General features: G+C 41.9%; 1 protein-coding gene across 1 annotated transcript in view; it reads right to left on the bottom strand.

The window, feature by feature from the left end:
* Window positions 1-988: 988 nt before the first annotated feature.
* The window catches only part of mmp24 (matrix metallopeptidase 24), a 69,539-nt gene continuing 44,008 nt past the window's right edge, over window positions 989-26,519 (bottom strand). The window contains exons 8-10 of the mRNA XM_020653063.3: window positions 21,244-21,382; window positions 14,975-15,241; window positions 989-10,605 (exon numbers count right to left, since the gene is read on the bottom strand). Coding sequence (XP_020508719.1) covers window positions 10,241-10,605; window positions 14,975-15,241; window positions 21,244-21,382 — 771 coding nt within the window. The 3' untranslated portion in view covers window positions 989-10,240. The remainder of the gene's footprint in view (window positions 10,606-14,974; window positions 15,242-21,243; window positions 21,383-26,519) is intronic.

Here is a 26,519-nt window from a genome sequence, read left to right as displayed (position 1 = left end):
TGAGGCTAACATGATGAAAAACGTCCTTACAGTCCAAATCCAAACAGTTCTTACTCTTCTCACTTTCAATGTTTGGATACGAACTTCTGTTTTTTTTATACACTGAGTTTAAAAAAAATTGCAAACATGTACACAGATCTTAAACGTGTGGTTTTAATGGCGGGTAAGACGACGTGTTTTGGCTCCCAGATCATAAAAATAATTAAAAGTCATCTGTTATAGCAGAAGAGGGCCCTTGTAATTGACTGTCTGCTTACACTTGATTATTGTGACATATCGGCCCGGGAGATCCACAAACGTATTTGGCGAGCATTTGTTTGCTCTGAGCTCAAGCGCACTGTGGCTCAGAATTGAATACAGGTGGAAATTTGCCTTAGGCTCTCCAGATACACAAAGCAGCATTAAAACATTCAGGCAGCCACTTAGACAGACAAACAGAGTGGCTTAATTTACAAACCATATAAAACAATGCAATGACAGAAACACTGAAAATTAAAGAGCATGCTGCAAAAAGCGAAACCGTTTCATTAAAAGCAGTCACGCTGAAACCGCACAAACAGTTCAACAGCCCTCAGAAAAGAACTGCAAAAGAATAATCCCTGCAATCCCAGGCATCACAGCTGAAGAGCTCCAGGCCTGTCCTGCCGTTTGCAATGCTGTTTCTTTGTTGAATTTAATTTTGACTCTGGATCGTTTCTCATTTTGTGTCACGCTTCTCCCACAGTGAATTATTTCAGATGTTGCAGGTCGTTTACCCTTCGGCCACTGTAGATAAATCCGACTGAAACTTAAAGTACATTGGAAGGTGGGAAACTTTAGATGCATATAGCACCAGTCATTTCGAGGGTTTAACATTCAGTGACGAGTTGTCGGCAGGATACGCACCAGCGTGGGGAGACCCCAACGGATTTCCAGTCCATTGGAAATCTTAAAATGATTATTCTAAATGTGTTGATTCATCTGTCAATCAAAAACAAATCTGAGACAATGAAGTTTTCACTTTTATTGACATTTCATCGTTAACAGAACATGGTGTTATTGATATATAATTGGCGTGGGACAGAAAAACAAAACATAGAAAAAGAAAATCATCTCTCTTCCAGTCATGTCAGTGTTTTAAAGAATCAAATTTTGTCTTGTCAGAAATCAAACTCGAATCACAGAATAATCTTCAAGTAAACAACGTAAACATGCCTATCCAACATAAGCATCGTCATAAAAATGATGTGCAAAGGATGAAGACTTCCATCTTAAATAAGAGAAATAAAAATAGAAAAACTTTTCAAAAGCTTCTGTTGTTCTTTTTTATTTACATCATCTGATATTTGATTTCCGACTGAAAAGGACTACATGAGAACTTCTATAAAAGAAACGGTGCATCGTTTTGCATGTAAAGAGGTGAGCCAAGGTTAGATTTTTTTCATTTTGATTTTATAATCAACCCATTTAGTCAAAAAACCCAAAAACCAAACCGAAATCTGAAGGTATTTACAGAAAAATCGTCTTTTTCTTCATAAGAAAAACAAACAGAATCGAATCTCTCTTAAAGCTATATCTGATAAAATCTCCCTAGAAGCAGTAGTAGTAGTAGTAGTGGTGATATTATCCAAAGAACTTTCATATATTTTGTTACTTAAAAAGTCTTCCCAGACTACCTTTGATATGTTTTTATTCTCCTACGTATATATATATTTTTTTTTTAAGAAAAGAGAAAAGTTAGAAACTAAAGGCAACAACAGGCAAGTTAAAGGAAGACTTAGCCACGTGACGCCACTCTCCAAACTCACAGTTTGTACGAGGTGGGTTTGTTCTCTTCACATATGATGCTCTTTAAGCTCTGACTATTTGACTTATAAAAGATTTTTCTGAAGGAACACATGAGACAGCGTGTGGACCAAAAGAACCACTAAAAACAAACCCCTGGACACTTTCTAAAGGAGATTAAATCGGTCAACTCGCTTTGATCGTTTCTCTTAAATAACCTATTTTTTTTATGACGGAGTGTAAGGGCCACGTTTTAAAAAATGTTGTAATACTAGGAGGAAAAAGTCGTACCTTTGATCTATGGTTAGCCTATATGCTTTAATGTCACAAGTCATACTTTTGACTGATATGAAACAGGAGAAGAGGCAGGGTTAAGGCGAGCCTTTAGCCTCCTGGCAAACTTGGTAGTCATCTGAGCCCGCCCTGTTTTAAGCAAAACTCTTGTGTTCCAATAAAGACAGGCGCTATTGATACCAAATTCCTTTCTTGTATGAGGCTGTAAACATGTTCCCCAGCCCCAAGTGGACACTCTAGGAACTGCAGTTTTTTACATAATGGCTTCACATTTCAACACTGGAGGTTCACACCTTGCTTCTGGACGTTCCTCATTTCTTTCTCTTACGGCTTTATTCTCGTATTATTACAACTTTATTCAGATTTTTTAGTTTTTAAAGTGGCCCTGATTCTCCGTCATATTTTTTCCCCCCTTGTTTGGAAGTGGCGATCTCAGATCACTAAGTCTACCTTTAAAGGCAACTCACTGTTGTCCAAAGCCACCAGAACACCACCAGACCTTGGACAAAACGACCCCAAGCTGAAGATACCAACAAGCTGTCAGAGACCACGGTTGTTTTGAACCTGTCCGCCTGCCACTGTCGACCCGTCTTCCTTCATTTGTCTTTTGAATTGAAAGGAATGCCAACATGACAACTGCACAAGGATTGTGAAACCGAGGATGAAGAGGATGGAGCTGTGGCAGGTGTAGACAGTATAAATCCAACAGTGTAAATGAGGTACCGTTCAGTGGCAGTTTGTCCCAGGTCTGCTCACAATAACCATAAAAGAGGCAGATTTTCAGAGGACCCTTTGCCCTCTGAGGCAAAAACCAGAACCCAGGTGATTAAATATGTTTCAAACAGAAGAGCTGTGGACCAGAGTGTCCACCACATACTTTGAAAAACCTCATGTACATATAGTTTGTCCGTATGTGTAAGTAGCATGAATAAGCGAACAATAAATCACAACAGTACGTTTTCAAGTACCTTCTTCCATTTCCACAAACAGACATCTGCTGAATACACTGTACTCTTGTAAACTGCTATTCTGCTGTAAATCTCAGTAAATATATACACACTTTCAGACTTCACTGGATACACGGGGCTGGTTTCTCTTAAACCCAGAAGGAATGATTTGCATATCTTAGCCAAATGTGATTGGATTTGTTTAGGCAAAGTATGATGGAAAGGTTGTTTTACCTGATCACCAACCCCGTGTTAATATCCAACACATTGCTGTCTGCTATAAAGAGTTTACTCTCGTATTCTCAAACTATAGATCCCATTTTTTAACAAACTTTTAGGTCTAAGTTACTAACAGGTTTAAGAAGTACTGTGACTGTGAAGTGGATTGCTCCAGCCAACAGCTGCAAAAGATTGTACTAACTAGACCATATTCACATGGCGGCCATTTTTCAGTGACACCACAAAAGAGTGCGAGTATAGCGTCTGGTGAATTTTGCGTGAAAATGACTAAATAGACTGGAAACCTTCCTTTGATACGAGAACTTTCTTCAAAACTAATCAACAAATGGGCTGATGAAATTGTAGGGATCCTAAAAAAGGATACATCTACTTGATTGAGGTCAATATTCATGATGCTGAAGGTGAGAGCACCGGCGTTGCGCTCCACCTGTACTGTAAGCATTGGGTTTTTTTGGCTTAAAAATGAGTAGTAACATCAATGTAAACTCTACAAAAGTGGTCGGCTAATAAAATACACACAACGTTACCTGGTTAGTCTCACTACTCACTGGATGGTTATGTTATTTGTGGTCTGATGGAAGCTAACGGGTCATCAAACACGATATATAATTTGACATGTGGACCATTTTCTTTGTAGCTTCTTCTTAGATGGGAAGCAATGAAAGTAAGGCTGTCAGAGCCAACGCGTTTATAACAATGCGACTGATGTATTTTGTTCCTTAAAAGTCACGTGATCCTGCTTTTCATCAAATTTTTACAAGTCGCAGACCTCTCAAGAACAGCCTTTACTCTACTCTCATCAAAGCCACCAGACTCCAAAGTAAAAAACGTACAAAGAAGATTATCGTCTACTCCTGACTTGTTTTGCGGCTGCCGGTTGAAGCAATACCTTCGAGAATTGTCCTGAACATTTTGCACCTTTTGATCATTTAGACCCCTCAAGTGAGGCCCAACAAAAAAAAAGCTTCTGGCGACTCAACAAGCCAACCTCCACATATTTTCCCTCGTAAAACCATTGAAACCTGATGAGTATGATGTGTGAACCGGAGTCATTCATTGTCAAATAAACACAGGCAGCAGGAGCCTTGACTGCAACAGAAAAAATACAAAAACCGACCAGAAAATATTGAGCTTTAACACCCAGAAAGAGCTGTAAAAATGAGTATAAGGAACTGCATGAGATGTGCGTTTCTCTCTTTTAACTTCTACTGCTGAAGTGCCGTGAAGCAAGGCACTTAATCCAAGATTACATCAGTGCAGCGACTCCAACGTACAAAACAAATGTCTGTTTATTCTGCCTGCATATCAAACCAAAAGCAAGTAGTGACCGTTAAGAAAAGTAATCCTGTATGCACGTCAATTTCACCATCAACCTCACCTCTGTCATTAACACGATGAAACAGCATCAAGCACAACAGAGAAGTGAAAGTGAGTGAAATTAATTTGGGCGTGTGTGGTGAAGTGGGATGGAAACCCCCTCATTAGCTCAGGGAAAGGTTACAACCCCCTCAGGGAAGAAAGCGCAGAGATGCTCTCCGTCTCTCATGTTAAATCACAAAGAGCAACAAAACAGCTGATGACAAACCTGCAACGCTACACGACTAGCCTGGAGCTCTGCTATAGACCAAGTGTGCACCGATGTCAAGTGGTGAAACCGCACAGCTGAGAGCCGCCGTTACGAGTACAAAGATGTCTCAGTGTCTACACTCTTGTTGCTTTAGAGCTGCACGGAAGCAAAAACCGGGAACTTTCTCATCATTTAAAGCTTCATGCTGAGCTGGTTTCCACTTGGGTAAGTAAGTCAACTAAAACTTCATGCAGTGGTTTCAGGATGTTTCCTTGATTCTTTATTACCCCACACACTCGGTCAATCAACTCACCCGCTGCCATTTATCAAATTAGTTCAATAACCCAAATTCATTTCAGCTATCAAAACAGCACTGTATTTTTTTCTGCTTGGACTAATATATTTGAGCTCCTTTGATTTTAACTTTTCTGTTTGAATGAAGAAGAACTTTGAAACGTGCGATATAAATAAGTTGCCTTGTTGGCTGACAATGAACGAGCAACTTCAGATTTCATCCTGTGCAACTGTTAGTTGCAGCCTAGCATGTGAGCCTTTACTTCATCTAGATGTTGGCCATCTCCGTTTGGGAAAAAACTTTTAAATTTTTGCTGCCCTAAAGTCGAACAAATTCATATTTTTGACTTGAAACCAGCAGTTCTGTCCAGATCACAGTAAAGCTGAGTAAACACAAAGAGAAAGACAAGATTGGTCCAATAGGCAATTTTCTTTGGATAGACATTCATGTTTCTACAACCCTCCCAGCAGACAGAGCGTGTGCGCTCTATATAGGCTTCAAGGTAAAAGGAGCAGAATGTCTTGTTCTGTGTTTATTGTACACCCTTGAGAACAAAGTCGGAATAGCGCTGTGGGATATTGAACGGCATCGATTTGTGCTGAATGCTGCATGTGCTGAAACGCTCTCGACGGCAGCGAGTAATTGCAAGGATATGCAGCGAAAACACATTCAATTACTGCAGGACGGAGAGCTCGGTGAACACGGTACAAAGCTGAGCGAAGGAGAAGAAGAACAAGGGTAGAGGCAGACAGAGAGGCAGATGTACAGAAGCAGGCATAATGTACCTTTTAAATGTAAAGTAGCCTTGAAAATGATGTGGAACGATGGGATGCACCGTACTGCATTATTAATGTGGGATTGTGTGTGGGTGTATATATGGAAAGTATAGATATATAACTACTCTCTAAAGCTTTTCAGGAACAAGATAATGGTTGTTGGCCTGATGACAAAGCATTTTCTAAAATATCAAATTATTTTTTTTTACTAATCTCTTCCTTTGCTAAAGTCAGGCATTAAAACCCTTCACTAATACAAAGTCTGCAGAAACAGTGACTCAGTCGGGATTTCCTTCTCGCCCTGCAACTGTGATTTCTAGCCTGGGGTAGGAGGTCATGGATGGGGGACTCTAAACCCCCTCAGGGGAGGGGACTGACCTCTGAGTGACTCATACTGGAGTTAATGACTTCCTAATGAGCAGTTTGTGTATAAATAAAGCATGCTAAATTGGAACTGCAGTGCGGCTGTATAAAGAAAGGCATTATGAGGATTTGAGATTTAAATAAGATGACTCACGTCTACCTATTTGTGCGTGCATCGCTCCTGTTGCATCTTTTAATGGATAAATCTAATTTACATTTGAATATAGGAACTTAACATGTCCCATCCTCTAAATGGCAGTAGTTTAAGACTTGAGAAACAGCTTGTTCTTGTTAATGTAACAAGATTTTCATATTTCTGGAGGGGGTAAGTCTTCACTTTCCTTCTGTAATTCAGAAAGTTGACTAAACTAGAGTCAGAAGAAGATGGTCTTTTTTGATTTTGTGACAGATCCCGCTTACTTTAAAACCTTAATTTGATGTCAATTACCTAAACTATAATGCAACAAAAATGCAAAACGTTTTTAATACTCGAGGAGCAATGTAAAAATATATCTGGAGTCCCCCAAGGCTCCATTCTTAGTCCTCTTCCGTTTGACATAATAGCTCCAATCCGTAAAGTGAGAGAAGCTGCTACAGCTTGTCATGATATGTAGACGACACAAAGATATATATATATATATATATATATATATATATATATATATCCAAACTTGAAGAACAAGTTGCATCACAACTTGTAAATGGTCCCTCAGTTGAGTTCTCAGACCTTTACAAAGACTTCCTTTTTGTCAAAAAATTATCTTTAAAATACTGTTAGGTTTAAAATAAGAGGGTCCTGTGACTGATTTTCTGCTTTGTAATATGATTTTAGGACCGCTTAAACGGTCAGGGATAATTTCTGCAGACTGTCCCGAGTCAAAACCAATCCTGGTGAAACATTGTTGGGTTTTTATACTCCACAAACCCGAAACCAAAACTCTTTTAACTCTAAATTATTTGAAATGCAATTCTTACTAAAAAACATTTTTATTTTCAACTCTTCAAACCTTATTTGTATCCTTTAATACGTCCTTCTGGTACCTTCTTTGAATGCCTTAAATATCATGCGTGCAGCATTTTGAATTACAATCAGTTGAACTTTGCAGATAAACTGGACTTGCCTCTAAGTATGTCGACAGATCATTCTGTGATGTAAAAGTTGACAATTTAAGGTCAAACACAACAAGAAATCCTAACAAAAGTAATGACTAATGTCATCTTTTTTAATCTTTGTTAGAACATGTAAGGTTGAGTGTTTTGCAGACGGTATACATTTGGTGTTTTGATAATTATTGTAAGGCGCTATAGCTTCAAGATGTAAAGTGAGTGTTGAGAGAAAGCAGCACAGATGGACAGAAGAGAAGGTGAAAAGGGGTAAAGACTGAACAACAGAGAGCACAGCTGACAGAGGAGAGGTCAGACGGATGGGAAAATTACAAGAGGACAGTGGGAAATAACAAAAGGGAAGACAGTCGGATTAAAGCCAGGGATGTGGAGGGCGAGTAGCCCCTATTAGAGCTTTGTGAACAGAAGTACTTCATTAAGCTTGGTCGATGTCGCCGTGCCACAGCCAGCATACTAATACAGACCTGCATAAATCCTCTGTGCATCCCTCTCTTCCCCTTTTGTCTATTCAAATCCTCACATCCTTTTACTTCTTCTTACTCTTCCCTTCTTTTGCTTGCCTTTTTCAATTCTTTCAAGCCTCCGTCCTCAGTAGAGTTTGGAGAAAGTGAAAAGTACAAATGAGGATAAGTCAGTCTCAAAGAACAAACTAACTCGTCTGACTATGGCCCGGCAAACTACAAAGAACTACACTCGCACATGTTCTGAAGATCCAATCTAGGATTTAAAAATTCAGAAACTTTGCGGAGAAACACTCCAGCTGCAAGCAAAGTGATATATTAACATTTAGAGCAGCTCTTGAGTGATTATTAAAATGCATGTTCAGTCAAACACACACAATTACCCTCTGATCTGACCTTAAAAATCCTTAAAGTTTATTTAGCCTTTTTTCTCAGAAGGTTTGCTCTATAAGCGTGAAATACTGGATACCTTAAGCAGCAACTACCATGTCAAATGAACATCGGCGTAGCATAATTTATAGAAATCCAACGAAAACTGTCTGACATTAATCTGCTTCAAGATTTTTTTTTAAGTGGTGGAAAGAAAAGGAATGTGGATCGCCAGCTTTGAACCACTTCAAATTTAAAAACGCAAAGTGCTGTATAGAGTCTGATAATGCTCAACTAAAATGCCCACAATATTATTTTCAGCATTATAGGGGATGCAACGACACCTAAAAATTTGATTAAAACTCGATTCAGATATGGACAATTTAAAATCGTTAAGACTAAAATGTACGATGCCTTTGTGGCGCCTATGGCCTGGCCCTGGCAATTAGGTTACGGTCTTCACGCTCTCTCTATCTGATTATCTGTCCTATCCAAATAAAGGCATAAAAAGCCCCAGACAAATCTGTAGAAAAAAAACAAACATAGGCAGACTCTTTGTTGACCGCAGAGGGCGCTGAATGTAACTATAAGTCCTGAACATTGTTCAAAGTTTTAAATATATTATTTTAAAAAAATTAGGAAAAGGGATATTTTACATTTTAACTTCAGAGAATTGAAATAAAAGAATATTTATTCAGAAATTAACTTCAATCTCCTTTCTTTATAAAAGTTAAAAAATCGTGATAAAATCGCTTCCTGGACCCAATATTGTAAAGCATCGGGAGATAAACGTATCGTTACATCTCTAATCATAACCAGTGATCTTCTGCAAACTAAACTGTTTTAGAAACCCAAGAGTCTGAGATTAACTCAACAATAACTCTGCTTAGATACCATAGAGCCTTTTAAAGTTGAAGGAGACCTGATTAAAACCTTGTATTCTTAAGTTTGAGAGTAAGGTTAGTAAGTTTCAATTTCAGCAATATCACAAATACCAGCCCCGCTGTGTGCAACTAGTTAAACGTTTGATCCTGACCGTTTATAAATCTGGGATATTGTTATACGTCGATGACTTAGGATTCTACGTCTACCAAAAAACCCATCTTTCCAAACAGCATCAATCCAAGCCTTTCTGTGTGACTAGCTCAGGGTGGTTTTAAATTGACAGGACAAAGATGATGGTGATGAAATGTTTTTGTTGTGTTGAGTGAAAACACGGGAGAAAAAGGTCCTCTTTGAAAATTCAACAGATTAAAAAATGTATAAACAACCTAAACTTAATTCACGATCCAAGGAGAGATCAGTGGTTTTCTTTAAGTTATGGCCTTTCTACCGAAGTTTTTCTTCAAGTTTGATATTTTTAACTATTTCTTTTTTTTCCCCATTATTTTTTTTATCTGTCTTAATAATTGAAGTAGTTCAAGTGTACAAGCTGTTGTAGGGACAGACTTGGAGGTGGTTTGTGGCTTTAAGGAGCAGATTCTTCCTGCCCCAAATCCTATTTCTTGATATTTTTCTTTCCGCTGAGAAGGAGAGTCGTGTTGTAGGTCCCAAAAGTAGTAGTAAAAGTTCAGTATCGCTCCAAAGACCCCGATTCACTATGCCGGAGAAGTTGTCAGCAAATCAGGTGTCAGACGACAAGAAATCTGTTGTTTGTCTCGTCTTAGCCAATCACATCCGATGGGAGTCCATGAAGACTTTTCCGCGCTGTCCTCAGTTTGTTTAAAGCTCCCTCTCTGACTGGCGAACGGAAAAACACAAAGTCAGTGAACTTGCTGTTTAACACTGAAGTGCTTTAGTCACAAGACGGGCCTTCTCTGTCGCACAAACACACAAACACTCGGAGCCAATGTCTAAATCTACTTTGTAGAGTATTTTAAGTGTGCGTCGTTTTGTTTCTAGCTAGCACATTTACGTATCTGTCAGAATTGATCTTCCATTGTTTTTCGCCAGCGTTCCTGGTTGCCAGCCAACAACGTGTCGACTGCTTGACCACCATCAACCCTCAACCACTGACGTCTTCAAAAGAGAGTTGCCTGTCATACCCACTCCTGAACCGGGTATTTGTAGTAGTGTGGCGTCATGGTGTTCTGCTGCACTCCTTTGTTTTTAAACTGGAAAATGGTGTACACCAGCACCAGGATGCACAGTGACAGGATGCAGGGGATCACCACGGCGATGGCGTTGACAGTCGTTGGGACGTCATTGATGGTCACCATGATGTCCACGTCGTCCAGAGGCAGCTGACGGTCGCCACGGTTACCCTTGCTGCCAGAGCGCTCCATGTCAGACTGGTCGCAGCCCATCCAGTCACGCAAGATGGACTTAGGGTATCCGGGTTCCACCATCAGCTTCTGGTTGTCAAACTTCCAGTACTCCTTCCCCTTGTAGAAGTATGTGTAGTCTGAGGAGGAGGAGGAGCATGTGATGGAGGGAAAAGGTGGCATGGAGGATGAAGTGGAGGAGTGGGAGGGAAGAAAACAGAAAAGTAAAATTAGTTTTTACAGGAAGAGTTAAAGAATCACTACATCATAAAAAAGGTAACAAAATGCATAATATTCTACAATTCACTAAGCAGATACTTTTATTCAAAGCGACGAACATCAGAGAGTAAGAACAACACAAGCAAGGATCTAGAGAGGAGGAAACAATGTCAGTAAGAGCAAACGATCAGCTTTGAGTCTGATTGGACACACAGGTGCTGACAGGAAGTGACCAGAGGCAAAGCACAACATTGAGGGCAGTTCTTGAGAGCTCTAATCAGTATAGAAACCATCTTATAAGTCGTCGTTATCAAACAAAAACCATCGTCATTACCATCATTATGGTCTTAGGTATTCATGAAAGAGCTGGATCTTTAGCTTTTTCTTGAAGGTGCAGAGGGACTCTGCAGATCGAACGGAGTTTAGAAGTTTGTTCCACCACCGCATGAACACCAACCATGCAGCTGGCATCGCTACAAACAGGAAGTACCAATCGTTTAAAGTGAAAGTTTACAGATCAGATAAGCCACCAGTCAATTGAAACCAAAAGTCCACCATATCACCTAATAAACCAACTTAAAAAAGACGACCGGTTCACCTTAAAACCATTTTCACGAGGTTCAGCTCAAATGTACTCTAAGCCATTTTCATTGGGTTGTGAAGATGTGCCTGAACAAAAAAAAATGGTGTCAAAAAGTATAAACAGTATACACTTTTGAAACATGTTTTTTTTGTTCTGTTATTTTGTTCTATACCGTCTGAGATCCAAACTCTACATTCAGTAAATCTGCTTGGTGGACACATTTCTGTAATTTGGGTCAGGATTTCCATGAAGGAGTTGGTGGTGGGTCCTGAGACTAGACCAGTTGCGAACCACTGCTCTATGAAATGGGCATATTTCCAACACGGGCCACTGTGACCACTTTTTGGTGGATTAATGTTTCGGTGCCTTGACTTGGGTAATTTGGTTGTAGCCATTCTGTGCTTTGGAGCCAGGGGGGACCATGTGGGGATAAGACGGTAGATGTATACTGCTATCCTGGAAAGGGTCAAAATGGTATCAACCCATCAACCCCAAGAAGCAACATCAAAAAGCATAGCCTGCTTTTTCAACTCTTTTACTAATGGCACCCTGATTAAGAAAACGAACATCATGCTGGATTTCAAACAAATTGAAACTAGTCCAGAGAATTCTTATTGGGTAAACATTTACTGAGTCAACGTAGAAGAAGGCTCATTCAGCATTGACTTGCACACAATCAAACCCCCTGCTGGCCATTAGATTCACTGCAGGTTCAATGCACTGACTCTGGCTGCGTCCACTTTGTATTTACAGTCTATTTGTTACACAGAAAAGTGGCTCTGCACTCTTGTTTTCTGTTTGCTTAATTCCTCAAAGCTCAGGAGAGCGTCACATAAATGCACAACAGAGGCAAACACTGTCCTCAGCTTTTTAATAACAGCTTTCTCTTTAAACTGAAAAACATCCATCAGTGCCCTCCGCTCCCCGAACATCCCCGTGGCACAGAATCTCATTAGAGGCAACACATTTCTATCATGACACAGCAGTTATAGGCAGCTACAGTATTTCAGTCCCAGCAGCAGTTGTTTTTTATTGAAGGGTAATGTTATGTAATGCCTGGGAGACTGAATCTGTAGCTGGGAGACAAATAGGACTGAATGTGAGGGGGGGGGGGGGAGAATACAGACAGATGTGATCAAGGTTTTAAGAAGCGAAAATACCTTTTAGATTATGTTGCCGTGTTTTTAGTCTCTACTGAATATAAATGTAGAATCTCTGTTGGGTACTCTGGTGTTACAAATATTGATAATTTTATTCATCTCCATAAACATAAGTCCACACAAGTGCAGCGAACAACTTGATTATCAGATGTCATCTCTCAACTCTGACTTCAGTTTTGTCAGCTGATTTTTCTGAAAAACTAAAATACAGACTTCTCCTAAAGTGAAGCTGCTCCATCATCCCTTCTGTGGTGGTGGTGACTGTGTCTGCAGAGACCCTGTCCTCTGACTGGATTTTACTGTTCTCGTTTGTTTTGGTTGACTCGGGACGTTTCTGGGCGGGGAGTTGGTGTGTTTCCTCCAGCCAATGACAGCGCAGCAGCTGAGGTTGTCTTTAGCCCTATACAGATCGCCAGTTCAAGGCGTGATATTTACGACCCTGCGATGTCTCACCTTCACTGTGAATGTCATGGAGGAGTTTTGGGGAGTGAAGTGATCCCACCTCTGTGCCGCCATCCGAGGTAGTAGTGGAGGCGTTACAGGGGTGAGACGGGATAAGCAAAGCCGGCAGGGGTGAATGTCAATATTTTGATTTAAAGAATTAAAATGCAGCCTTTTCCCACGGATTCAAAAACGATGATGCCTCGAGGCTCCACTGATCTGATCTGATCATTTCATATGTTTTAGTGTTGAGGTTCAGTGTCCTGAAAATACTTTTACACCGCACTGAGAATATAAGATCAGGGAAAACACACATACACACACACGTTTAATGGCGCCCCTTTAAGGGACATTACATAGACTAACCTTAACCTAACCACTAACCAAACAATCAGCTTTTTCCCATACGGGGGACATTGTTTTTGTCCCCGATTGGATGAAGCGTTGCATAAATAACTGGTCTTTAGTTTGAAATGTGTCCCCAGAAGTAGGCTAAACCAGACACACACACACACACAAATATATATACACAGTCACGTCTAACCATCAGAAAACCCTCCAGAGGTTTTCTTCTGATGTCTGTTTTTGTGTCTGGTCCATCACCTCCAAACAGCCCAAAGGAAACACACACACACACACACACACACACACACACACACACACACACACACACACACACACACACACACACACACACACACACACACACACACACACACACACACACACACACACACACACACACACACACACACACACACACACACACACACACACACACACACACACACACACACACACACACACACCCACACACACACACACACACACACACACACGTCAGATGCCTTCGTAGTTCCTGCAGGACATCTTCTCATCTGACACCAAGACATCACGCCCCACCAACCCTGTCCCACACACACACACACACACACACACACACACACACACACACACACTCTCGGCAGCCCCCAAGGTCATGGGGTCACACCTCGACAGGCAGCAGTGATGATGGGCACCTTTCTTCCAGCAGACAGTGTGTGTATGTGGGTGTGTGTGAGTCTGCATCTTTGCTTGTGGCGTTTTCTGCTTCCCGAGTAAAAACACGGTGTTGAAGAAAGAAGACGATTCAGTGTGAATGAAGTGAATCATCAAGAGACCGGCTGACCCACTGTTAGTCTGACATCTTCAATGAACGATGACTGATTGACTCCGTTGACTGATTTTTCCTCTAAGGTGTCGTAGAACAGTCGATATGTTTCTCTACATTATTTAAGAGATATTCATCCATTCAGAACAGAAACAGTCTCTTCACCTTCTGAACTGAAGCTTGTTAAAGCTGCAGCATGTTGGAAGATTGTTCCATCAGTTGATCATTAAACGTCACCAATAATATGAAATGTACCTTTAAATAAACGTGTGTCTGACCTGTATGTGTGACACAATAGTCCTGATATATATATAGATATATATACAGAGAAACAACAGCTCTCTTATGTGAGCGCCTGCAAACACTGTGATGCTGCATTACTGTTACATCTAACAAGTGTCCTAACGGCGTGCCATGAGTCAGCGTCAGCGAGAAAATCAGCTTTATTCCAGTGTTTCCTATTTGTTAGCTTCATGTGAGTCATTGTGCAGCAGCTTGATTCTACTTTCCTATCATTCCATCGCGTACACATAAACGAGGAGCAGGAACGAGGGCGCTCCGCAGAGCTCGTTAGCTTGTTTTGCAAAGTGGAGATAAAGGTACATTAATAAAATCCAAATCTGTGACTGAAATGTTTTCTGTGCTCTGACTTTGTTTTAACAAGAAGACAAAACTTTAGTCGGCTCCTCAATACACAGCACCGCACCAAAGTTTCTCCACCTTCAAAATAAAAGTATTAGGTGTCAAATGCGGTCGTCAGATGCCGCATGATACGACGTGATATCTAACGCTCGCTTGCTGTTTAGATACAGCTTAGATTCAAAGTACAATATGTCAGCTGTCTGAAATGTTGGTCAAACTCAGCAAAAGCTACAGCTAAGCAGGGTATTAAAACTTTAAATCTGTTTGAAAAGTGAATAATAATGAGTCATGTTCCAGCGCTGGAGGATACTCACATCCCTCCCTGCTGATGAAGGCCCCCTGCGGTCCGTCGGGGATCCCCTTCCACACGGTGATGGGTTTGGGGTATCCTGGGTCGGCCGTGCGTTTCTCCTCGTTGTAGCGCCAGTACTGGTCTCCTTTGAAAAAGTAGGTTTTCCCGACCGGCTCCCAGCGCAGTGCCGTGTCGATTCCGTCTTTGGGGAGGCAGCTGCCCAGCTCCACCAGGCTGTGGGGGTAACCGGGCTCGGCTGTCACCTCCTTAAATACCCAGTACTTATCACCTATCATGGGAGAGAGGCGGGGAAAGACGGGTCAGAGATTTCGATGACACAGGGAAGTCATCAGCGCTGAAGTAAATATCTTTGTTTTGTAGCTTCTTGTTACGGGTTCCACTGACACGGCGTTAACTGTTAGGAAATGTACAATTAGAGATAAAACAAATGTACAATGTCTGGTTGTGATCCTCGTCAACGGTGGAAGGAAGAGTCAGTCTTAATAAGGTCAACGATAAAAGGGACATAAAGCTTAGAAAGCACTCAGAGAGGAGAGGATCTTTGAAATGTACAAATGACTATAAAGTTTATTTTTAAAATGTTTTTAAAAATTGAGGTTATCATTAAAGTTGGACAATTTAATGATAACCTAAATTATTTAAATCGCACCTTTAATGTTTGCACTAACTGTTATTTAATGTCTGTTTTTTGATAATTTTCTTCTTTTTAAACATTGATGAAAAATTTTGATTCATCTTGGGGTATTCTTAAATCTTTTTTTCAGGTTAATATATATGTATGGGGGGGGCGTCGGTTTTGTGGTTAATTTGTAACAAATGTTTCATGTCATGTACGTATTTGTAACCTGCTACTGGATGCTTTCCCTCGGGATCAATAAAGTATCTATCTATCTATCTATCTATCTAAAGATGTTAAAATCAAAGATCATCAACAAAATCTAATCAGTGATTATTCCAAGGTTCAAGGTTCAAGGCTTCTTTATTGGTAACTAGAAAGTAGAAAGGTAAATTGTGCAGACAGAAGATTCAGCGTTCCAAAGAAACATACATCACATAAAAACACAAATTCAAGGTTATAAAGAGCAGAGAGAGAATACATGAGAACAAACATCATCCATTAAATCAGTTTAAGTCCTCACACAGACATCCACTGTGTAAAATATCCTGGCACGGTTAAAGTGCATCATCTTGTGCTCGCTGTGGAAACACAATCATTTACTAGAGTGGCAGTGAATGGCGGCGTACTGCACAGCACAGATGGACCGTGCTCAGAGTATGTGGAAATTGGGGGTCAGGAGCAAAGAAGCTGAAAGCCTCCTAGAGGACGGTCGTGGAGAATAGGGCTCGTCTTAGGCTGCAGCTGTAAAGAGTAAAGATCTGACAGGTTGGACTCACCTGTAAGTTTATTCGCCCATTTGACGATTTTATGAAGAGAGTTTTAGTTTTTAAAGGCGGGTTACCAAACCATGAAACAAGAGACAGCTCTAATAAACCAAATCATCAAAGTTTTTTATCGATGTGAAAGCGAGAGCGTTTTCTGAGACAAAAAAGTTGACGCTCCTTCTTACTGTACATTTCTTCTCAAAGGTCAATTTGGAATCTACGATTGTCTTTTAGTAACAACTGTGGACTTGTAGTTTGGAGCATCGGGCTCTAAAATCTATATTCATCTCCTTTGTCTTGGCTGTTTAGCTCCACGCACCAGGTGCCACGGCTGGACTCATCGTCAGGTAACAAACTCACAATGACTGAATCACCAGCACACTTCCTAACGGTCCTGTTCTCCTGTTATCTGACCGAAGGGCTGATTTGAGTGTTCACAGGATTCTTAAATATCCTGCATGCAGGCGGACAAAACCCCAGAGATGAAAACCTAATTTATAAGTTAGACCAAAAATCGACATTATTTTTGATTTGTATAAAGTGTGACAGAGAGCAGCAGCTGCTTCCTGACACACTTTATAAACATCTCCTCTGAGGATCTTATTCAGAAGACGGCTGCTGGAAAATACTACGAGACATAAAGAAGAGGTTTAATAAAGAGCTGCTCTATTAAAGCTCTTTTATTTGGCTTACTGCGTTAGACGATCCTGACTAGACAGAAACTGAGTTAAACTGCTATTATCTTCAATAAAGTAATAAAAACACGAGGACGATTAATACAAGACGAGTAAGATAAGACACATACATTTTAACTTCATCCTGTTCAGACAGGAAGCGTTCCTCGGGGCCCTTTTAAGCAGTCTGACTTTTTTTTTAATGAACATTTCATATCACTGAGGAGACACTGAAGACGAGGGTGACCTTTAACAGGTTCTTTTATCATCGTAATGTCTCCTGTAACCAATGAGTGCGTACATCTCCACAGCGGCCCTGACGGTCTTTTCAACCTCAACACACCGAGCTGAAAACGAAACGAAAAAACTCTGAAGACTGAAAGAAAAAATCACCTGCGAACACCAAATCTGGTGACTTCATGCTGACTTCTGTTATAGTCTGAATACACAATAGATGATTTTCAAATCTTAACCGATTTTAAAAACGTGGGAGACCACAGACATAAGTCCCCCCCACACGGCCGTTTTGGACGCCCCTCGGTTTGTCAGCTATGAGAGCAGTTATCAGGTCAACAGGTGTTGCAGTGATGGAAGCGGGCAAGAGAAGTGGTTCAGATAGAAGTGATTGTACCCGACCTAAAAAGCCTCTGCATGTTTCTAATAAGCTCCACGAGCAGAAACGTGCTCAAACTAGGATCAATATTGGAGATGCTTTTGAAAAATGGAGAGAGGTTAGAACACAGAAAGGTTTACAGACCCATGCAGAGCTGGATAAACACTGAAGCTTCAGAGTCCACCACATGGTGACCTGCGTGAGCATCTGCTCTAGGGAGGAGGGGGGGGGGGGGGGGGGGAGACAGCTCTCTACGATGTTTAGAATTTGGACTGCAGTACCCATTTTAAACACTAGGAGGCAGAGTTACATACTGCTCCTTTAATGTGCTTATCCTCCGAACGCACACACTTGACGATTCGGCCACACCTTGAGACAACATACATGCTTTTTGTAGCGACGATTTCACAGTGGTGAGTCAACAGACAACGAGATCTCACAGAGACTCACGTGATCATATGTGACTTTTTTTCATCTCGTGTTCAGACTTCAGACTTCACTTAAAAAAAAACACATGACAAAAAACCTGACATCACATGCATGTTACACACTTCGTTTAAGGTGAAGGCAGACCCAACACATTGTTTTTTATTTTGTCTTTTACAGCTTGGTCTGCTGAGAGTGGTTTCTATCGCTTAATGTTTGGTCCACTTTCTGGGTGCAACCCTGTTAAACAGAGGACCCTCACATTTTACATCAGAACAAGTTTTGTTTAAACCTAATTTGGTAAAAAATGTATAATTCAAATCTACTTTTCTGAGAATCTTATAGATTGACTTCTTAGCCAAAGTAAATGTGGCTGTCTCCTCTTATGGTCAGACCTGGATTATTGAGAAGTGTGTTTTTTTTAAAGGTGCACCCTAAACATCATCAACACTGTAAAAGTAGAAGATTTAAAATGCAGCTCTGCAGGAGTGTACAGAGAGGAGAATCACCTGCAAACACAAAACACACACACACACACACACACACACACACACACACACACACACACACACACACACACACACACACACACACACACACACACACACACACACACACACACACACACACACACACACACACACACACACAGACAAACAACTTATCCTCCTAATTCTTTGTGTGTGTGTGTGTGTGTGTGTGTTATCTCTAAACGTCTCTCTGCACCCGGCCAACTTTGTGCAAGAAGCAAGTGCATGTGTTTGTGTGTGTGTGTGTCATAGGAAGAGCTGTGTCATTGTGTGTCCATATTTCTGTGTGTGTGTGTGTGTGTGTGTGTGTGTGTGTGAGAGAGAGAGAGAGAGAGAGAGAGAGAGAGAGGGAGAGAGAGAGAGGGAGAGAGAGAGGGAGAGGGAGAGAGAGAGAGAGGGCCGGCAGCTGAGAGAGCAAAGCTATTAATATCTGCTCCTGGCTGGCTGAGATAGCAGAACACTCTGTCAGAAGATGCCGGTGTTTGTGCGTGTGTGTGTGTGTGTGTGTGTGTGTGTGTGTGTGTGTGTGTGTGTGTGTGTGTGTGTGTGTGTGTGTGTGTGTGTGTGTGTGTGTGTGTGTGTGTGTGTGTGTGTGTATGAGAGAGAGAGAGTGAGTTTCAGAGAAAGTGAGTGAGATGGGGGATGAGGGAGGTTTCATACATAGACTGAAATTCTATTACTTTAGGCTGGGTGCTCCCCGCTGCCTTGCCATTCTCTATTTCACACTTTATTAAATATATTTCCAGGAGCAGGAGGAGGGGGGGGGGGGGGGGGGGCTTGTGGAGAGCAGGACAGGGTCTAATAACACCGGAGCAGATGGTGGACACAGATATGAGGTTACTCCTCTGCAGATTGTGAGCAAAGTCGTCTGATTTTTTTTTTTCTTTTTTTTTTTGCAGCTGCTCGGCGAGAAAAAGTCCAACTCAGCCAAAGGGGACGTGCTTGTGCTTCTTCAAAGAAAATTAAAGCAACACACACACAATCAAAACTTGGAGATCAAACGTGCAATGACCCGTTTTTTTAACTGATGTTAAATAATTTAGAACTAATTAACCCCAGCAAACTCTGTCGCAGTGCTGCAGTCGCCTGACGGACAGAAACATAATTCTCACAACATGGAAAGTTAGCTAATTAGAGCTGCAAGTGAGCGAGCGATTAAAACATCTTGTACAGAGATGAGGTGACACTACACCAGGATGTGTTCTTAAGCAACATATAGTCATGGTAAAAGGGTGTAGAGCCAGTTTCTCACTGTTAACACCTTCCTCCAGCCATCTGTTAGCTCAATGCGTTTAGTCATGTATATGTTTTTTAAATTATGAAACTGAAGTGACAAAAAAGAGCAATAAACAGGTTCATGGTTTTACCTCGACGGGACTGTGCTGCTGTAGGTGACAAGCAGTGATGCCGCCCCTCTGAGGAGAACAACAAACATTCTCCTGCACATACGGTGACCATATTTTCAAGCCTCCTAATTAGGACCCTTTGGTTTTACCGTACCGAGATGTATCGACCTTCACTGGTCACACAAGGCGCCCTCCTGAGCAGCCTGTCAAAGTTTGTCACCGGCCTGTTCCCACCGTTTGTGTTTGCTCGTTTTAATTTGGCTTTGTATGTCTGCATTTCTGCCGCAGGTGACTGAAAACAGACACCTGCAGCGTGTGCAAAAAGCAGCATGGTCATTGGGCTGGTAGTTTTCAAAGGAAGTTGTAACACTCCTGGAGCTCTTTGGAAATCAGTGACCTCCTTTTAGGCATTAACAACTCGCCCACTTGTCGTTACGCAGCAGCTACTGTTAGCATGCTACGCTAGGCTAGCTAAGCAACAGCTGCAACCTCGAGATTGATTGACATACAGACAAATCAATGTTGTTAGCATGATGTGTTGTTTTTGTTGGTTAAAACCGGGACAGGGACTGATCAACATCGGGACATATTAGTGATTTATAGATATTTGTGGGGACTCGGGACCCAGAGTTTGAAGACGGGACCGCCCCAGGCTAAATCGGGACCTTTGGTCACCATACCATTGACAGCATTATTAAAGGACGCAGGAGTCAGGACTGTTGCAGCACCATGTGCAAAAGCTTGGTTACTATGGCTACAGTTCATAGACAGTACTCAAAGCCAATTCACTCAGGAAGTGTAGTTCATGAATTATGTCTTCTTCTAAAGTGATTAAAGCCCCGTTTCCACCAAGCGGTCCGGTTTGGTTTGGTACAGTTTTGCATTGTAACCCATGTAGGAAATAGTGTGACATCACAGCAGCGCCACACATCGATGGAGGACGATGGAGGACGTCCAGCAGAGGTCAGCCCCTCCGAGGTCGTCCATGAGGCGCTGCTACATGCTGACATTATAGTCGCAAAAAACATAAACAGCCTTGAAATTACTCTTGAAATCCACCGGATATTTGAACATGGTGTGTTTTGTGATAATCCATTTATTACCGCTGTCACATGAGAATTGGTACAATTCCCAACTTTTGAGAGTGGAAACACTGCCAGAAGCGAACTGAACAGGACCGCTTGTTGGAAACAGAGCTTTACTGTATAATACTTTTAACGTTAATTGTTTTTAAAGGTTGTTACCATCTCAAGGTAGACCTAGTGTGACTGTAACATAATGATGTTTGATCCTCGTACCTTTAAAGAAGACGAATTTGCCGTCTGATCTCTCGTAGGCAGCGTCGATGCGAGGAGGCAGACCCTTCCAGAACTGATCAATCTGCATGGGATAACCCTCCTGCACCTTGTTGTTCCTCAGACGCCAAAACCATCGGTCCTGCAGCACAAAGAAACGTTCAATTAAACATTATGTCACATGACACATACAGCAACTTCACAGTTACACAATTAAGTAGAAATATTTTCCTGAAAGATTTGAGGACTGTTTTTTAAAGAAGTAGTAGAAGAAGAAGAACATATACTTTATTAATCCTGTGAGGGGAAATTCAGTTTTACACTCTGTTAGTAAAACACACAGGCTGAAATACACACACACATGCACAAACAGGATCCTGTGGACCTGCACTGATGGAGAGATGTTGGAGTGAGGGGGCTGCACACAGCGAGGGATCCTGAGCTGGTAGGGGGCGTACAGAGCCTTGCTCAAGGGCACCTCTGCAGTGCTCAGGAAGTAAACTGGCCGCTCTCCAACTACCAAACCAATTTCCAGATTTGGACTTGAACCGGTGACCCTCCAGTTCCCAACCTAAGTCCCTAATGACTGAGCTACTTCCACCCTTTAACTCTTTGACTAACCAAAGATCTCAAAATGTGCTTTTGACTGGATGTCTTAAATTCTGCCTGCTCCTCTCGTTAGATTGTCAACGCAAAGAAGTCGTGCAACAGTTACAGCAGCTCAAGTGCAGCGCCGCCAGAGCAGCTGGCATTACAAACACCTGTGTCCATTTATAGTCGCAGTATCACTCATTTATAATTCATGTACCTGTAAGGCATCACCTGCAGCGATACCTTAATCACCATGATTAAATATAAGTGGGACAATCATTGAATCAGTTTACAAGATGGGCCAGTTGAGGACTGGATGATCCACTTGGCCGATGGGGTGTGGGGGGGGCCGATACTCCACATACGTTTTTATAAAACAATCCAATTAGTCCACACGTCTTTTCCCTTCAGTAACATCCTGAGAACACTTCTCACAGAGCATCGTTAAACTCTGATGTGGAAGTGGATCATTGCTGCCCCTTGTGGCTGCAAATAAAAACATTGCGGGTCAAGAGCCAGAGAGTGTTTGGGTCTTCAGAGGGAAGTTTGGTGAACCACCCTGAGGGCATTATGATGCCCCAAAACTCTCAGGAAGTGCGCACTCATTTTGAGCTCTAATGACCCTGGTTTATTAAGATACCTCTGATGTACTGACATTGTTAAATAGAAGTCTGTAAATCAGCACATTTTTATAAAGTTGCTTAAAGTTAAATGTGATTTTTCACACTTCAATATAATATAAATCAAGTATCTCCTCTGAAAATAACTCTGTGAGTCATGACTGTCTACAATGGGTGTAACACCCGAGTCCCACTGTCTGTGATGTTTTCAGAGTTTTCAGAGTCCTATCTTCACTTTGTTTACATCGCCAGGACGGCCGGCTGACTCCTCCCCTCGTGTATAAAAGTTGTTTAATTGAGGGACTAGAGAAAAGAAGAATAACATACTGTACTCACTGCTTAACTGTGTTTCTAGATCACGCTCATTTCAGGTAAATTTACATGCAGTGTGAAGATACCAGCATAATAAAGATCGCTAGCATTAGCATGCTAACACAACAATGCAGCGCCAGTTGTTTTGGTTTCATGCTGGTGCTCAAGGGCGACATCTACTGGATGAAAAAATCACATATAAAGCCTTTAAACTTCATTCACTTGCTGAATTTAGACTAAAGAAAATATTTTCTCCAGTTTGTAAAGTCTGTTGGTTTTCTTCTGGATCGTTGGTGGGACGTCCTGCTGCTATGGAGAGACCCCCTTCATCATTTGTCCCCCTTCTTCTTCCTGCATCTCTCTCTATCCCATTTTCCAAGTCTGGCACAGTCTCAGCAGAAAGCTGTTCATCAAATTTGTGCTTCACCAAAAGTGTTTAGAAACCAAAAAAAAAGCAAACCGACTCAAAGGCTTTGGGCTAATTGTTTTGTGACAAAATCCCAGCCTAACTCTTTCGCCCCAAATCTGGAACAGGACGTGGATACAAGAGAAAGACAGACGATAAGACGCAGAGCAGAGAGGAAAAGACCTGACAGAAAAAAAAAAGAGAGGAGACGGACAAAGACGGGAAAAGTGAGGTGATGCAAGAAACGTGGAGGAAGTAAGAAAAAAGGGAGGAAAGCTGGGGACACAAAGAGAGAGAGAGAAGAAGAGGGCGAGCATCAATCTTAGCTCATTATCATTTGGCTTCTGTGAATCTAGGACACAGCCAAACACAGTCCCCACTGAGTGCTTCACACACACACACACACACACACACACACACACACACACACACACACACTCCATTTCGTGATCCAGCATCATCCGTTGGCCACTAATGCTTTTCTCTGTGAACCCCAACAGAAAAAAAAAAAATCGATGCTTCATATCCAGCGAGAGAAACCACGAGTGTTTCTCAGCGAGGAAACATCCCATAATGAGCGTCTCTTTTCAAACGCCCACTGGCTCTCAGTGCTCTTTATGTCTTAATACGGCCCTGTCCACGAGTCAGAGGAGAAGAGAAGATCAGACTTGTTTTTCTGATCGATGATGATGATGATGCAGATTTGAAGTTTCCAGAGGCTTTTTTTTTTTTTTTTTTTCGTCAAGGCCATAAACTCCCTCCGTGCAAAGAATCAGACACATTACTGCACAGCTCGAGCACCATCACTCCTCCACTGAGACACATTATTCTGGAAAATAAAACTAATGGCTCTTATGATGCCGTATTTGTTTCTGGCAGAGAGACGACATCACGGCTGTAAAAAAAAATTATTTATCATTTTGATGAAGCCTCAGCAGCAGGCTGGAGGAAACAAACAGGACCGTGTGATGCTGTAACACAACGTGATGTCTTCCAGGAAGGTGCTGTCAATCAAATAAGACCATTAAATGTCTTTTGACGTTTCTCATTCTCTGCTTAAAGCTGCATTTCTCCGCTCTCAGACGACTCCTGATGAACGTTTTTTGTAGCTATGATTTTGTCACTTTGTACAGAGATGAGGATCCATGTGCAGAAAACAAAAATGATTTATGTAAACGGAGGCTGTAGTCCTCAAAGCGGGCGGCCCAGGTTCAAATCCAGCCTGTGGCTCCTTTTCCCCGCATTTCATTCCCCACTCTCTCTCGCCCTGTTTCTGACTCTATCCACTTTCCTATCTCTCCGTTAAAGGCACAAAAATAAATCTTTAAAAAATGATTCATGTAAACGAAAGACTAAACTGAAAAACCTAAAGCTGTCCATCCAACGTCCAACTCAAATGATCTGGCACACGGGAGAAATTACAAAAAGAAGTCTCGACCAGAAACACTCAGAAATCCACACACGAACACGGGAGGGTAGACGCAACGTACTGACACACTACGAGATAGTCGGGACGACTCTGAGCCAGATTCCCCTCGAAGACCAAAGTCAGCAAAGGTCAGATTATCTGATGTTTCCAAAGATGATGTTTCCAGATGTTCCTGAGGTGTGAGATGTGTTAAGAGTGTCTTTAACCTCCCTGATCTGCTCAGAAGACGATAAGGCCGCCTTGATTTGAAATCTCAGATATTAAAAGTGTTCCATATTTAGTCGGTCGATGTAGCAGTGAGCTAACAGCTAGCCACATTTAGCTTGACCATCGTGTTTGTTCACTCTGAAGCGCCGTCTGACCACGTGAGATGACGAGTTGTGAGAGTGGAGACTCTGGTTGTTGGTGAATGAATCTGTTAGTGTGTGATGAGCTGAGTCGGTCGTCTCGTTGCTCTGTCATGATTTCTCGTCATGTGTGGGCACTCTCACATTTTACAAATCGTTCAAGAGTTTAAAAATCTTCTGGTGTGTGCTCGGCTTCACACAGACACTAAAACCAGACGAGCCAATCAACTACAGGTGTGAGAAACAAGAACACAGGTGAACCTAACAGGCAATCAAAGAGGAGTAAAATCACACAGGGAGGAAAATAAACAAGACAAGTACCACTGGAGACAAGAACTACAAAATAAAACTGGAAACACTGAAGACTGACAGAGAACGTCTTCATTCATGACAAGGAGCCAGATGCAGTTTTGCACAGGTTGTTTCTTTTAACATAAACCTGTGTGTAGATGTTTGGTAATAAAACGCAGAAGCTGATGTTGGTTAGCTGAGATGTTAACCCTGCAGAAAAAAGACAGAACAGGAGTCTCCCTCGATCGTGCATCACCAAATATCAAAGAAAACATTTTTCAGGTGTTTGATGTGAAAAGTCTCTTTGAGTTGAAAACACTCGATGTGAAAGAGTTTCAGTGTTCAGTTTAGAAAGAGAGAGAGAGAGACAGATGAGCAGACGGGTAGGAAGACTGAAAGATGAAGGGAGAGGAATACCGTCAGGCAGAGACAGACGGGTATGAAGAGGTGAGCAGATGGAAGCGAGAAAGACAAACATCGACAGGCAGGAAGGGAGACAGACGGAGAGAGAGACGGGTCTGTGACCTTTTCACACATTCAGTTTAAAGATCAGAGACATCAAAATGGATTTTTCCTCCTCCTCTAACCTGCACCTCTCTCTCTCTCTCTCTCTCTCTCTCTCTCTCTCTAAACACACACACTTTTCTGTTTCATATTTGAAACCTTCACTTGTTGCTGTTTCTCCGTATGACTTCACTCTGCTGTGTGCGTGCAGGTGTGATGGTCATAGAGCCGTTATAACCAGTAGCTACGTCTGCTCTTATAGCACACGCCTGGTGTTCATGATCAGAGGCTGGATGGCACCATATGTCACTGGGCTGATTTTCTCTCATGTTTTGCGCCCTGCACGTCTTACCAGAGGACACATTTTAAGCCCTGCAGTTCACCGCTGGGAATCAAACCCATCACACGTGTTTACATTCTGAGCTTCAGAGCGACCGGCTGCTCTGCTCCTCTCTCCACTTAATGTTTAATAAAGCTTTATCCAAATCCCCCAGTGTCCGCCTGTTTTTATACAGCCACGACTCCTCCTCTGTAGCAGCTCGCAGCAGATAAGTACCGTTCCCTCATCTATCTGTGTGTCTGCATCACAGTCAACACAAAGGGAAACCTCCTGAAAAACTCAAACAGCACAAATCATTCACTCTGACTTCACCCGGAGTTTCTCCTCCAGCCTCCTTGTGTTTATTCTGCAGAAAGTCAGAGTGAGCTGATGTGAGAACACAGCAGGATATAATCAGGAGAATTCACCTGGAGCCAGTGGGAGGGGCCAGTGGGAGGGG

This window comes from Labrus bergylta, chromosome 5, assembly GCF_963930695.1.
Source record: "Labrus bergylta chromosome 5, fLabBer1.1, whole genome shotgun sequence".
NCBI classification, from domain to species: domain Eukaryota; kingdom Metazoa; phylum Chordata; class Actinopteri; order Labriformes; family Labridae; genus Labrus; species Labrus bergylta.
Note: the sequence above shows the minus strand (reverse complement) of the source record. Positions and strands in the feature narration are given on the sequence as shown.